General features: G+C 42.1%; 1 protein-coding gene across 5 annotated transcripts in view; it reads right to left on the bottom strand.

Moving 5' to 3' along the window:
* The window catches only part of GON4L (gon-4 like), a 100,179-nt gene that overhangs the window by 37,402 nt on the left and 48,811 nt on the right, over window positions 1–13,966 (bottom strand). For all 5 annotated transcript variants that reach the window (XM_030937134.1, XM_030937133.1, XM_030937135.1 and 2 more), the window contains exons 12-13: window positions 10,006–10,107; window positions 248–288 (exon numbers count right to left, since the gene is read on the bottom strand). In XM_030937134.1, coding sequence (XP_030792994.1) covers window positions 248–288; window positions 10,006–10,107 — 143 coding nt within the window. The remainder of the gene's footprint in view (window positions 1–247; window positions 289–10,005; window positions 10,108–13,966) is intronic.

Here is a 13,966-nt window from a genome sequence, read left to right as displayed (position 1 = left end):
TGAAACCCCCCTCAAAAAAAAAAGAAGTTTCAAGGAAAATGTTAATAAGAACAACATACATGTATATAATCAAGAGTCTAGCAGTTAGAAAAATTCCCTGTCATTATGTTCTTTCCCAGGTAGACTAAAAGTAGAATTGGTTCAGTTAGACCCCTATCCTAGAAGGAGCATCACAGAGACCAAATGACACATCTTGCTGGAGAACTGACTTACAATCCCATGTTCTCACTTGAGGATCATTACTCACAGTTTCAAACAGCTCTTCCATCAGCTCATTTACTTCCTTTTCTGCAAGAAAGCCAAACAGTATGTTGTTGGTATAAATTAGATTTTACAATAAGGAGGAATTCCATGAAGACAATGTATAATGTTTTCAACAAGGAATGACAAATTCTTCATATCTATCCTTCTTTTTTTTTTGAGATGGGTCTCACGATGTCACTCAGGCTGGAGCTCAGTGGCGCGATCTCGGCTCACTGCAACCTCCACATCCCCTCCCTGGTCCAATCGATCCTCCCACCTCAGCTCCCCAAGTAGCTGGGACTACAGACGCATGCCGCCACACCCGGCTAATTTTTGTATATTTTGTAGAGATAAGGTTTCGCCAGGCTGGTCTCAAACTCCTGAGCTCAAGCGATCAGCCCAACTCGGCCTCCCAAAATGGTGGCATTACAGGTGTGAACCACCATGACTGGCTATCCTTCCTTCATTTATTCAAAAACATTTATCGAGGCCGGGTGCGGTGGCTCACGCCTGTAATCCCACCACTTTGGGAGGCTCTCTACTAAAAATACAAAAAATTAGCCGGCCATGGTGGTGGGTGCCTATAGTCCCAGCTACTTGGGAGGCTGAGGCAGGAGAATGGCTTGAACCCAGGAGGTGGAGCTTGCAGTGAGCCGAGATTGCACCACTGCACTCCAGCTTGGGCGATAGAGCAAGACCCTGTCTAAAAAAAAAAAAAAAACAAAAACAACAACAACAAAAAACATTTATTGAGCACTATGCTTTTTAGATGTTTGGGATATATGAGAGAATGAGAGAAAGAGAGACAGAGTTCTATTTGCATGAAGCTTAAATTCTGAAAGGAAGAAGACAGGAAAAAATGTGAGCTAGATGATTTTATAATTAGATGGCCTATCCAAATCCACACAGTACTGAATGGAAACAAGAGACGAGTCTCCTAGCCTGGGTAAAATGTTGAAACCATATCTCTACAAAAAAATTTAGCTGGACTTGGTGGTGCACACCTGCAGTCCCAGCTACTCAAGAGGCTGAGGTGAGAGAATCTCGAGTCCAGGAGGCAGAGGCTGCAGTGTGCTGAGATCATGCCCCTGCATTCCAGCCTAGGCGACAGAGCAAGATACTGTCTAAAAAAAAAGAGACAGAGAGAAAGACAAGTTTCCAACAGGGTTTTATAGGACGCTGTCTTTGGATCTGAACTATTCAAGAACTCCATCAGTGACTTAAAAGACCCAGAGAACATACTTAGCAAATCTGTAGATGATGTAAAGCTGAAAGGGACTGCCAATCCAACTGATAGAAAATTCAAAATTATATTTTCTCAAATCACCTGGATGGAACATATAGGGATAAATTTAAAGTTCTATGTTTAAGAATTTTTTTTTTTTTTTTTTTTTTTTTTAACTAGAGACAGCATCTTGCTATGTTGCCCAGGCTGGTCTCAAACTCCTTAGTTCCAGTGATCCTCCCACCTTGGCCTCCCTAAGTGTTGGGATTACAGGTGTGAGCCATGGTGCCCAGTCCTACAGTTAAGAGTTTTAAAGATCAGTTTATTAACTACGTGAAAAGGTGACGTGCCTTAAAAATAATGTGAAAAAGACCTGAAAGTTTTGGTTGGTACAAGAATCTGAGGTAAAAAAAAAAGTTTTGGTTGACATCAAGTTCAATAAGACACAGCTGCTCCAAAACAGAGCTCATAACCAACAAGGCAAACATATCACTGAACTAGAACAGAGTCTAACACTATATCTGCAAGACTGTGAACAATTTTATAAAGGCCTTTCTTAGGAGGACATTAAAAAAATTAAGATCCAGGCCAGGGGTGGTGGCTCACGCCTCTAATTCCAGCACTTTAGGAGGCCGAGGCAGGCAGATCACCTGAGGTTAGGAGTTCGATACCAGTCTGACCAACATGGTGAAACCCCGTCTCTACTAAAAATACAACAATTAGCCAGGCGTGGTGGCACACATCTGGAATCCCAGCTACTTGGGAAGCTGAGGCAGGAGACTCACTTGAACCCAGGAGGTGGAGGTTGCACTGAGCCAATAAGCACCAATGCACTCCAGCCTGGGCAACAGGGCGAGACTCCATCTCAAAAATAAATAAATAAATAAATAAATAAATAAATAAATAAATAAGTCGGGCATGGTTGCACATAAATAAATAAATAAATAAATAAATAAATAAATAAATAAATAAATAAATAAATTAGTCGGGCATGGTTGCACATTCCTGTAATCCCGGCTACTTGGGAGGCTGAGGCACAAGAATCGCTTAAACCCAGGAGGCAGAGGCTACACTGACTGTTTATCATACCACTGCACTCCAGCTTGGGAGACAGAGTGAGACTCTGTCTCAAACACGAAAAAAAAAACAAAAACAAAAACAATATCAATTAAGTAATTTAATTTAAAAAAAAAATTTTTTTTTTTTTTGAGACTGAGTCTCACTCTGTTGCCCAGGCTGGAGTGCAGTGGTGCGATCTCAGCTCACTGCAACCTCCACCTTTGGGCTTCAAGCAATTCTCATTCACCACGCCTGGCTAATTTTTTGTAGTTTTAGTAGCGACAGTGTTTCACCATGTTGCCCAGGCTGGTCTTGAACTCCTGACCTCAAGTGATCTGCCTGCCTCAGTGTCCCAAAGTGCCAGGATTACAGGCCTGCGCCACCATGCCCAGCCAACAAAAAAAAATAAAATCCAAATGTTGCTGAGGATGTAGAGCAAATGGAATTCTAATGAGAACGTAAAATGGAAAGCCACTTTGGAAAATGGTCTGGCAATTTCTCATAAAACTAAACATACCTATCCCGTGATCCAGTGATTTATCTCCTATGTAGCTGACCCAAGAGAAATGAAATATGCCTTTTCTAATTCATAAGTGGGGACAAATGAGAGACAGAAATGAAGCGTTTCCACAAAGACTTGCACAAAATAGTTCAGAGCAGCTTTATTCATCATTACCCAAAATTAAAAACAGCCCAGGTGATCAACACAAAAATAGATAATCTGTAGTATATTTACACAATGAAATTATAGTCAACAATAAAAGGGAACAAACTAATAACACATGCAACAGAAATGAATCTCAAAAATATTATGCTGAGTGAAAGAAGCCATACACACAAAGCACATCCTATATGATTCCATTTATGTGAGGTTCTAAAACTGGCAAATTAACCTGTGATTAAGAAAAAAAATCAAAACAGTGGTTGCCTCTGAGGGGATGGTGTAGGGATTGACTTGGAAGGGGCATGAAACTTTCTGGGGTGAGGATTCCATATCCTGATAGGGATTTGGGTCACACAGGTACACACATGTCAAAATTCATTAAATGGTACACTTAAGATGTGTGTGATACACTGTGTGTAAAATCACCTATAAAAAGAAATCATAAACAAATATCGAGCTCTAGTTCATTATATGCGTGCTGAAGTGGTTAAAAGTGAAGTATAGGCTCATGCCTGTAATCCCACCACTTTGGGAGGCAGAGGTGGGCGGATCACAAGGTCAGGAGTTCAAGACCAGCCTGGCCAAGATGGTGAAACCCCGTCTCTACTAAAAATACAAAAATTAGACAGACACGGTGGTGTGCGCCTGTAATCCCAGCTACTCTGGAGGCTGAGGCAGGAGAATTTCTTGAACCCGGGAGGCAGAGGTTGCAGTGAGCCGAGATCGCACCACTGCACTCCAGAGTGAGACTCTGTCTCCAAAAAAAAAAAAAAATGACATATAGTCAGGTGCCACTGTGCCATTGTGCACGCTTGTAATCTCACCTGGTCAGGAGGTTGAGCTGGGAGGATCACTTGACTGCAAGAGTTCAAGACCAACCCATGCAACATAGACCTCGTCTGAATTTAAAAAAAAAAAAAAAAAAAAAAGTGAAGTATAATTTACTCTGAAATGCATTTGAAAACTAAGATGCATCCACAGACGAACAGGGAGATGGACAGCTGCATGATAAGGCAAATAAAGTCATCCGTCAGTATATGTGGAGATTGGTTCCAGGAGCCCATGGATACCAAAATCTGAGGATACTCAAGTCCCTTTTACAAAAATGGTGTAGTATTTGCACATAATCTACACACATCCTCCTGTATACCTTATCTCTAGATTACTTATCACCAAATACAATGTAAATGCTACGTAAATAGTTGTTATACCCTACTATTTTTTACTTATTTATTTGAGACAAGCTCTCACTCTGTCACCCAGGCTGGAGTGCAGTGGCAGTGGTATAATCACAGCTCACTGCAACCTTGAACTTGTGGGCTCAAGGGATCCTCCTGTCTCCCGAGTAGCTGGGACTACAAGCACACACCACTGCACCCAGATAATTTTTAAACTTTTTGTAGAGATGGGGTCTCAGTGTGTTGCCCAGGCTGATCTCAAACTCCTGTGCTCAAGCGATCCTCCTGCCTCAGCCTCCCAAAGTGCTGGGATTATAGATGTTAGCCACTATGACCAGCCAGTATTATTTTCTGCTGTTGCATTTTTTTTTTTTTTTTCAGAATATTTTCAAGGTTGGTTGAATCTGTAGATGTGAAACCTGCACATATGAAAGGCCCACAGTTTATATCAAACCTATCGAAAATTTGGCCAAGCATGGTGGCTCACGCCTGTAATCCCAGCACTTTGGGAGGCCGAGGTGGGTGGATCATGAGGTCAGGATATGGAGACCATCCTGGCCAACATGCTGAAACCCCATCTCCACTAAAAATACAAAAATTAGCTGGGCATGGTGGCGCGTGACTATAATCCCAGCTACTCGGGAGGCTGAGGCAGGAGATTCGCTTGAACCAGGGAGTCAGAGGTTGCAGTGAGCCAAGATGGCGCCACAGCACTCCAGCCTGGAGATAGAGCGAGACTCCATCTCAAAAAAAAGAAAAAAACTATAGAAAGTAGGAGGTGAGGCTGGGCATGGTGGCTCACGCCCATAATCCCAGCACTTTTGGAGGCCGAGGCAGGCAGATCACCTGAGGTCAGGAGTTCGAGACAAGCCTGGCCAACCAACATGGTGAAACTCCTTCTCTACTAAAAACACAAAAATTAGCCGGGCATGGTGGCAGGGGCTTGTAATCCCAGCTACTCAGGAGGCTGGGGCAGGAGAACCACTTGAACCTGGGAGGTGGAGGTTGCAGTGAGCCGAGATCACACCATTGCACTCTAGCCTGGGGAACAAGGGTGAGACTTTGTCTCAAAAAAAAAAAAAAAAAAAGTAGGTGGTGAGAACATGAATGTTAGCTGTATAATTTTCAACTTCTCTATATATATTTTTAAATTTCATAATAAGATGTAACAGGGGAAAAGTTTAAAGAAAATAAATGCTAGAATCCAGAGAAGAGTAACGTGTGGTAAGAGGTTTGGACACTAAGGCTTTGGAGAAGAAGAAATCTCGCAGAAGAAACTTGAAACTTTCCTATGTTTTGCATAGTGAAAAAAAAAAAAAAAACTTAAGAAACGTCTTTTAACATGGTACAGTTGGGGATAAATTGCTTTTTTTTTTAACAGCAAAAGACAAATAGGAGGCCGGGCGCAGTGGCTCATGACTGTAATCCCAGAACTTTGGGAAGCCAAGGCAGGTGAATCACCCAAGGTCAGGAGTTCAAGACCAGCCTGGCCAACCTGGTGAAACCCCCATCTCTACTAAAAACACAAAAATTAGCTGGGCGCGGTGGCGGGTGCCTATAATCCCAGCTACTTGGGAGGCTGAGGCAGGAGAAACACTTGAACCCAGGAGTCGGAGTTTGCAGTGAGCTGAGATCACACCACTGCACTCCAGCCTGGGCGACAACAGCAAAACTCCATCTCAAAAGAAAATAAAAAAATACAAGACAAATAGGAGGAATATAAGAGGATTGATCTTCTTGCTTTGCATTCAAATTTGGGTTCAATAAGGAAAGTATCTGAATTTGCATTCAGATTTGGGTTCAATAAGAAAATATTAATTGAGGAGGTGTTCAAGTTTACAATACACTATCTGCAGAATTGTTGAGCTCCCTGTCACTGAAAGTATACAAACAGAGACTAAAAAGGCCACCTCAGAGGAAGTGTAAACAAATTCTCAAGTGGGCGGAAAACATGTGACCACATGGAGCTTTTCAAACTCTGTGATTTTATGCTTTTTAATTTTTTAATTTTAGTTATCCATATAAGGATAAGTCATTTTAAAGGGATTATAATCAAACATGACAATGAGACACAAGAGGACAAGAGGCAGAAAAAAAAATTAAAAATTCTACTCCAGCTTTCACTATCATCACAGAACTGTATGACTAGAAAGACTGCCCTTCATTTACCCATCTCTATTTGACTGGCAAATATTGCCACCAGCTTTACAGCAGTAAATAACACAAAGCTCTTGAGAAGCTCACAGTCTAGGGGAGAAGACAGATACTAAATAAGCAATTATGACATATATAAAAGGACAAAAAAGGATATAAAAGTATATAAAAGGACAGTATATAAAAGGACAAAAAGAGTGGTACGGGAATGCAAAGCAAGATCAATCCTAATGAAGGAGGATCTCCCTGAGAAATTATATGTAAACTGAAGAAAATAACAATCAAAAAGGGAAGGCAAATACATTCCAGAACGATAGCTGAACTTAAGATCTGATTTTACAGCCGGGTGCGGTGGCTCAAGCCTATAATTCCAGCACTTTGAGAGGCCAAGGAGGGCATATCATGAGGTCAGGAGATTGAGACCATCCTGGCTAACACAGTGAAACCCCATCTCTACTAAAAATACAAAAATTAGCCAGGCAAGGCAGCAGGCGCCTGTAGTCCCAGCTACTCAAGAGGCTGAGGCAGGAGAATGGCGTGAACCCGGGAGGCAGCGCTTGCAGTGAGCCGAGATCATGCCACTGCACTCCAGACTGGGAGAGAGAGCGAGACTCTGTCTCAAATAAATAAGTAAATAAATAATAAATAAATAAAAAGATCTGCTTTTGTGCTTTAAGCAGATGTTTCTTTACTTGCATATGACACTGCTGACCATTCTGTCCTTCTTGAAAGACTTTTTTTTTTTTTTTTTTTTTTTTGAGACGGAGTCTCGCTCTGTCGCCCAAGCTGGAGTGCAGTGGCCGGATCTCAGCTCACTGCAAGCTCCGCCTCCCGGGTTTATGCCATTCTCCTGCCTCAGCCTCCCAAGTAGCTGGGACTACAGGCGCCGCCACCTCGCCCGGCTAGTTTTTTGTATTTTTTTTAGTAGAGACGGGGTTTCACTGTGTTAGCCAGGATGGTCTCGATCTCCTGACCTCGTGATCCACCCGTCTCGGCCTCCCAAAGTGCTGGGATTACAGGCTTGAGCCACCGCGCCTGGCCAGAAAGACTCTTTTTTTTGAAATAGGTCTTGCTCTGACCCAGGTTGGAGTACAGTGTCATGATCTCTGCTCACTACAGTCTCCACCTCCTGGGTTCAAGTGATCCTCCCACCTCAGCTTCCCAAGTAGCTGGGACTACGGGCGTGCACCACCACAACTGACTAATTTTTATTTTATTTTTTAAATTTTTTTATAGAGACAATGTCTCACTATCTTACCCAGGCTGGTCTTGAACTCCTGGACTCATGTGATCCTTCTGCCTCGGCCTCCCAAGTGCTGGCATTATAGACACGAGCCACTGTGCCCTAGCCAAAAGACTCTTCCTTTGGTTTCTACGACACTAAATTTTCTAGGTTATTCTTGTACTTTCCTAGATTCTCCTTTCAGTTTTCTCAAAGTCTAAATCCTCAAACCTTTTCATTCTATATTTTCTCTAATTCTTGGTGCTTTCCTTTCAATGCTTCCACTATCCTTGTCATAATATATCAAAATAAATGAAAGATCTTCACAAAGGAAATGGTATTCTAATCTTAAAATCAAGGTGAAAAGCACAATAAAGCAATAAAATAAAATGTAAGTTCTAAAGGATTGTATTTACACATAATTCTCTTTACACAAAGAACTGCATTAATTAGGTATATCTTGGATGTTTATAAAGCTCTCTGCCTCCTAGTCTTTTGCTATTAAAAAAAAGCAATTTATCCCCAACTGTACCATATTAAAAGATATTTCTTAAGTTTTTTTTTTTTCCTATGCAAAACATAGGAATGTTTCAAGTTTCTATAAAGCTCTCTGCTTTATAAACATCCAAGACAGACGTTAATCTGGTCAAGAGCCAGCAACTTACCTTCTCCATGTCATGTATATTATTCCAGTACAGGATCATGCATACATGCGATAAAAATCAATGGCTTATGAAATATATTTTCTATTTTTCTTTCTCCCCATAGGTAGAATTTCTTCAGGATGAAATATATGTTTTCTATGTTTGACACACTAGCCAATTACATAATTTTTTTTTTTGAGTCAGGGTCTCCCTGTGCCACCAAGGCTGGAGTGCAGTGGCACCATCATAGTTTGCTGAATCCTTGACCTCCTGGGCTGAAGCAATCCTCCTGCCTCAGCCTCCTGAGTAGCTGGGACTACAGGTATGTGCCAATACATTTGGCTAACTTCTTAAATTTTTAATAGAGACAAAGTTTCTCTATGTTGCCTATGCCGGTCTCAAACTCCTGAGCTCAAGCAATCTTCCTGCCCCAGCCTCCCGAAGTGCTAGGATTACAGGTGTAAGCTACCATGCCTAGCTCAATATACAAATCATTCAAGCCAAGTTATCATAATTGTTTTCCATACCTCCAGTCTTGTTCACTTTACCTAACAAATAAATACATGAAACTGGTATTAAATCAAAGTGATCTTTCTAAAATCCGAATCAGTTCCTACTGATTTACTGCTTAAAGCTCATTTTTGTTTTGTTTTGTTTTCAGGCGGAGACTCGCTCTGTTGTCCAGGCTGGAGTGCACTGGCATGATCTCGGCTCACTGCAAACTCTCCAGCCTGGGTTCAAGCAATTTTTCAGCCTCAGCCTCCCGAGTATCTGGAATTACAGGCACCTACTATCATGCCTGGCTAATTCTTGTATTTTTAGTAGAGACAGGGTTTCGCCATGTTGGCCAGGCTGGTCTTGAACTCCTGACCTCAAGTGATCCACCTGCCTCCACCTCCCAAAGTGCTGGGATTACAGGCGTGAGACACTATGCCCGCCCTTAAACTTCGTTTTGAGAGCTTAATGATTCTCCATGATGTAAACACTACCTAATTTTATCTACCACTTCTCTACCTTTTCACTCATATAACACCACCAAAGTACTTACTATTTTCCAAACATACTTTTTTGATGTTTTACAATTCTGTGGTTTGCAGATGCTCTTCTATTTGCAATATTCCTCTCTGTCCCTATTCACCAAATTTCTATTCCTTCTTCAAAACTAAGATAAAAAACCATTTCATTCTGCAAATTCTTTCCTAAGTTCTCCTATCCTAGTCCATATCACACACTAGGAGATGACACCCTCTTTTAGATCATTATTATACCTTATGTAAAACCTGTTACAGCATTTATCACTTTGTATTGTAACTTTTTCTGTTTCTATCACCCTACGAGGCTGAACTCCTAAAGCACAGATGCCATGTCTTATTCATCTTGCACAATCCCTGCCAAACAGTAAAGACTCAATACATGACTGTGGGATATACGAATGAACAACTGATGGGCTTTCTGAATATATACCTAAATTAAAGAATCAGATAAATAAATGGGTAAAGGAAACTTAGATGTCTTAACATGGATAAGCTGCAAACTTCACCCCTAAAAATCTACAAAGTAAACAAAGGCAGCTGCAAAGCAGTCAAGAGCAGGACTTATAATAAACACAGACTCACTGGTGATTCTCACTGCCCGGTCAGTCCGGAAATCCTCTGTGTCTGGTTCATCAAGGTCTTCCAGGAAATTATATTCTGGATCATCATCATCATCTGCTTCATCTAGAGAAAAAAGTGTTTCAGATGCTTATTCCCAACTTTGTTCTCAAACTTCTAAGAATCTGTTCCAATAAAGCACATTTCTTCTTTTTTTTTTTTGAGACAGGGTCTCACTCTGTCGCCCAGGCTGAAGTGCAGCTCACTGCAACCTCCCCCTCCCAGGTGCAAGTGATCCTCCCACCTCAGCCTCCTGAGTAGCTGGGACCACAGGCAAATGCCACCACGCCCAGCTAATTTTGTGTAGCATATTCCATGAAAATAATACTTTCTGTAAAAGCTACTTGTACAATGAAGCTGACAGTGAAAAAAGGAATGGCCCAAATTCCCAACAATTAGAGAATGACTATATAATTATAATTTCTTAGTATAAAATAGTACAGGTTGAGCATTCTAAATCCAAAACTCCAAAATCTGAAACTGTGTGTGTGCAAACATGACTCTCAAGGGAAATAGCCACTGGAGCATTTCAGATTTCAAATTTTCTTTTTCCTTTTATTTGAGACAGGGTCTCACTCCGTCACCCAGGCCGGCGTGCAGTGGCATGATCATGGCTCACTGCAGCCTTGACTGCCCAGGCTCAGGCGATTGTCACACCTCAGCCTCCCAAGTAGCTGGGATTACAGGCACATGCCACCATGCCCAACTAATTTTTGTTATTTTCAGTAGACACAGGATTTTGCTATGTTGCCCAGGCTGTTCCTGAACTCCTGGGTTCAAGCGATCTGAATGCCTCGGCCTCCCAAAATGCTGAGATTACAGCGTGAGCCACTGCACCCCGCCCAGATTTCAAATTTTCAAATGTTTTTCTGTCTTTTAATAGTCTTTTTTCTTTTCTTTCTTTTTTTTTTTTTTTTTGACACGGAGTCTCGCTCTGTCACCCAGACTGGAGTGCAGTGGCACGATCTTTGCTCGCTGCAAACTCTGCCTCCCAGGTTTGAGCAATTCTCCTGCCTCAGCCTACCAAGTAGCTGGGACTACAGACATCCGCCACCATGCCCATGTGAAGAAAGGAAAAAAAAAAGTAGAAATGAGGTCACACTGTGTTTCCCAGGCTGGTCTCGACTTCCTGGCCTCAAGCAATCCTTGTACCTTGGCTTCCCGTAGTACTGGGATTACAGGCATGAGCCACCACGACTGGACTATCTTTTCTAAATGTTTGAGAAAAGTTCTAAATTTAAATTTAGAACTAAAATTTAATTATTCTTATCCCCACATGAATGTGGAAAACTAAAAAGTAACTACACACTGAAACTCTCACAGATGCATATCAAACTATTATCAGTGGTGCCTCTGGGAAATGAAACTTGAACCTTGGTGTCAAACGCCTTGCAAAGGACTGGTAGGAAAATGAAGTGTCAATAAATAAACTCTAAGAGACACACAAACCCCAAAAAAATCATATTAAAAATTTCACGTATGTAGATACATACATTTTTCTTGGGGGGAAGGCTTCAATTGTTTTATTTTTGTAATAGTTGATTTCTTTATACCAAACATATTATTCTTACAGTTTTAACAGTGAAAAAAGAGAAAACTCTGGAAAAAATATATCCTACAGAACCCAGCATATACAGTATATCACGTCACTTCTACTCAGACGCCTCCTCTCCTCCCTGTCACTGTTTTCAAAAATCTTTCCAAGGTCCATTCCAATTACCAGCTCTTTCATGTAGCTGTCTCTGATCATCCTAAACAAAAGTTACCTCGTCCTCTTCTAAAACCTTACAACAGCATTTACGCCACTTTGATGGTGTATCTGAGTTTATTCAACAGCTTCATTCATTTACAATGTATTGGCTGAGTGCAGTGGCTCACTCCTGTAATCTCAGCACTTTGGGAGGCAGAGGTAGGAGGATCGCTTGAGCGCAGGAGTTTGAGATCAGCCTGGGCAACATGGCAAAACCCCAACTCTACAAAAAATACAAAAATTGGCCGGGCATGATGGCACAAGCCTGTATTCCCAGCTATTCAGGAAGCTGAGGTGAGAGAATTGCTTGCGCCGAGGAGGTCAAGGCTGCAGTGAGCTGAGATCTCACCACTGCACACCAGCCTGTGTGACAGAGTGAGACCCAGTCTCACACGCACACACATACAAACAAATACAATGTATTGTGAACCTAACAATGGGCCAGGCACCCTGTCATTCATACAGCTTTTATTCCATGACCAAATGATTATGCTCCTTTATCCCTCACAGATTCTAGCACAATGCCTTGTATAAAGAAAGTACACAAACATTTGCCAAATGATAGACAATCTAATGATTAATAGTATCATAAGGTACATTCAAAGACTTGTTATCTTCTTTCATTCACTTATCCTGACTTACTCCTAGCATTACCTACACAACCATTTACTCAGTCTATTTCTTTTTTTTTTTCTTTCTTTTTTTTTTTTGAGATGGAGTCTCACTCTGTTGCTAGGCTGGAGTGTGGTAGTGTTATCTCGGCTCACTTCAACCTCCGCCTACCAGGTTCAAGTGATGCTCCTGCCTCAGCCTCCTGAGTAGCTGGGACTACAGGCATGCACCACCACACCCAGCTAATTTTTGTATTTTTAGTAGAGACGGGGTTTCACCATGTTGGCCAGGATGGTCTCAGTCTCTTGACCTTGTGATCCACTCACCTTGGCCTCCCAAAGTGCTGGGATTATAGGCGTGAGCCACCACACCTGGACTACTTAGTCTGTTTCCATCCAAACTTTTACCTGATCACTATTCCTTCCCCATTTCTGATAATACCATTACTTCTTTAGGGTTACCACATATTTCAACCACACTGTTCTATGAGGTGCTATCAATCACCAGACTCCATGCTGAACAGTCTCCCTATTAATCCCATGCAACACCAAGAGACTGGGCATGAGATCAAACCAAGCCGATCTGACTTGTTCCCCTGGATTTTATAAGTGAAGCTTGTAGGGGAGAGTCCTGAAGTGTAGACAAAGCAAAAAGTAATCATGGAGTGCTTATGAACAGAGTTCTAACCTTGTAGAAAAATAAATGTGAGAAGGGAGCTGAGTGACAAAAGGAAGTAAAATAGAGAGGAGGGAGATCCTAACAATGCCTCAGTTCCACTGCTGATTTACTACACTTCCAAAGTCTGGTTTCATTTCACCCCAGCAAGATAGAGTTAGGATTCTTTCACTTCATCATGCAGACCCTTAACTAACACGATGTTCTTTTGGTAAATCATTGAACCCTAATGAAATCATATATAAAATTTTGAACGGGCCAGGCACAGTGGCTCATGCCTGTAATCCTAGCTCTTTGGGAGGCCGAGGTGGGAGGATCTCTTGAGGCAAGAGTTTAAGACCAGCGTGAGCAACATTTCTCTACAGAAATTTTTTTTTTTTTTTTTTTTGAGACGCAATCTTGCTCGTCGCCCTGGATGGAGTGCAGTGGCACGATCTCAGCTCACTGCAAGCTCCACCTTCCGGGTTCACGCCATTCTCCTGCCTCAACCTCCAGAGTACCTGGGACTATAGGTGCCCACCACCACGCCCGGCTAATTTTTTTGTATTTTTAGTAGATACGGGGTTTCACCATGTTAGCCAGGATGGTCTTGATCTGCTGACCTCGTGATCCGCCCGCCTCAGCCTCCCAAAGTGCTGGGATTACAGGCGTGAGCCAACGTGCCGGGCCCAGAAATTTTTTTAAAAATTAGCCAGGCGAGGCCGGGCGCGGTGGCTCAAGCCTGTAATCTCAGCACTTTGGGAGGCCGAGACGGGTGGATCGCGAGGTCAGGAGATCGAGACCAACCTAGCTAACACGGCGAAACCCTGTCTCTACTAAAAAATACAAAAAACTAGCTGGGCGAGTTGGCGGGCGTCTGTAGTCCCAGCTACTTGGGAGGCTGAGGCA

This window comes from Rhinopithecus roxellana, chromosome 8 (genome assembly GCF_007565055.1).
Source record: "Rhinopithecus roxellana isolate Shanxi Qingling chromosome 8, ASM756505v1, whole genome shotgun sequence".
Lineage (NCBI taxonomy): Eukaryota > Metazoa > Chordata > Mammalia > Primates > Cercopithecidae > Rhinopithecus > Rhinopithecus roxellana.
This window is presented reverse-complemented; position numbering and strand designations above follow the sequence as displayed.